Source organism: Oryx dammah, unplaced genomic scaffold, assembly GCF_014754425.2.
Source record: "Oryx dammah isolate SB20612 unplaced genomic scaffold, SCBI_Odam_1.1 HiC_scaffold_8369, whole genome shotgun sequence".
Taxonomy (NCBI): Eukaryota; Metazoa; Chordata; class Mammalia; order Artiodactyla; family Bovidae; genus Oryx; species Oryx dammah.
Genome location: NW_024077963.1, coordinates 1 through 1,401, shown reverse-complemented (window position 1 = coordinate 1,401; position 1,401 = coordinate 1). Strand labels below are relative to the sequence as shown.

Here is a 1,401-nt window from a genome sequence, read left to right as displayed (position 1 = left end):
ATCTGGAACTATCGCCGAATCGCCCTGCAATTCATGGCTTTGAACGCAGTCCGAAAGGATGCGTCACAGCCATTTGTCGAGGTACTGCATGTCCGAGTTTCAGTTGGTGACCCGCTTCAAACCGGCCGGCGATCAGCCCGAGGCAATTCGGCAGATGGTCGAGGGGCTGGAGGCCGGGCTTTCGCACCAGACCCTGCTGGGCGTGACCGGCTCGGGCAAGACCTTTTCCGTGGCCAACGTGATTGCCCAGGTGCAGCGGCCGACCCTGGTGCTGGCGCCGAACAAGACCCTGGCGGCGCAGCTGTATGGCGAGTTCAAGGCGTTCTTCCCGAACAACGCGGTGGAGTATTTCGTCTCCTATTACGACTACTACCAGCCGGAAGCCTATGTGCCGTCGTCGGACACCTTCATCGAGAAGGATGCCTCGATCAACGACCATATCGAGCAGATGCGCCTGTCGGCGACCAAGGCGCTGATCGAGCGCAAGGACGTCATCGTGGTCTGCACCGTGTCCTCGATCTACGGCCTGGGCAGCCCCGAGGAGTACCTGAAAATGGTGCTGCACCTCGACCGTGGCGACAAGATGGATCAGCGCGCGCTGCTGCGCCGTCTGGCCGAGCTGCAGTACACGCGCAACGACATGGACTTCGCCCGCGCCACCTTCCGTGTGCGCGGCGACGTGATCGACATTTTCCCGGCGGAGTCGGATCTGGAGGCCATTCGTGTCGAGCTGTTCGACGACGAGGTGGAGAGCATCAGCGCCTTCGACCCGCTGACCGGCGAGGTGATCCAGAAGCTGCCGCGCTTCACCTTCTACCCCAAGAGCCACTACGTCACTCCGCGCGAGACCCTGCTGGAGGCGGTGGAGCAGATCAAGGTGGAGTTGCAGCAGCGCCTGGAATACCTGCGTGGAGCGAACAAGCTGGTGGAGGCGCAGCGCCTGGAGCAGCGCACGCGCTTCGATCTGGAGATGATTCTCGAACTGGGCTATTGCAACGGCATCGAGAACTACTCGCGCTACCTGTCCGGCCGCCCGGCGGGGGCGCCGCCGCCCACCCTGTACGACTACCTGCCGGACGAAGCGCTGCTGGTGATAGACGAATCCCACGTCTCGGTGCCGCAGGTCGGCGCCATGTACAAGGGCGACCGTTCGCGCAAGGAAACCCTTGTGGAATACGGCTTCCGTCTGCCTTCGGCGCTGGACAACCGGCCGATGCGTTTCGAGGAATGGGAGTCGGCGTGCCCGCAGACCATCTTCGTCTCCGCCACGCCGGGACCTTACGAGGCCGAGCATGCCGGGCGGGTGATCGAGCAGGTGGTGCGGCCTACAGGCCTGGTCGACCCCGAGGTGGAGGTACGCCCGGCGCGCACCCAGGTCGACGATCTGCTGTCGGAGATTCG

General features: G+C 63.6%; 1 protein-coding gene across 1 annotated transcript; it reads left to right on the top strand.

The window, feature by feature from the left end:
• Positions 1–58: 58 nt before the first annotated feature.
• On the top strand, positions 59–1,354 carry LOC120860101 (uvrABC system protein B; the record flags this gene model as incomplete). Its single annotated transcript, XM_040235925.1, has 1 exon — positions 59–1,354. A coding segment is annotated over exon 1 (1,296 nt), but the record flags the coding sequence as incomplete, so codon positions are not given.
• Between the last annotated feature and the right edge of the window lie 47 nt (positions 1,355–1,401).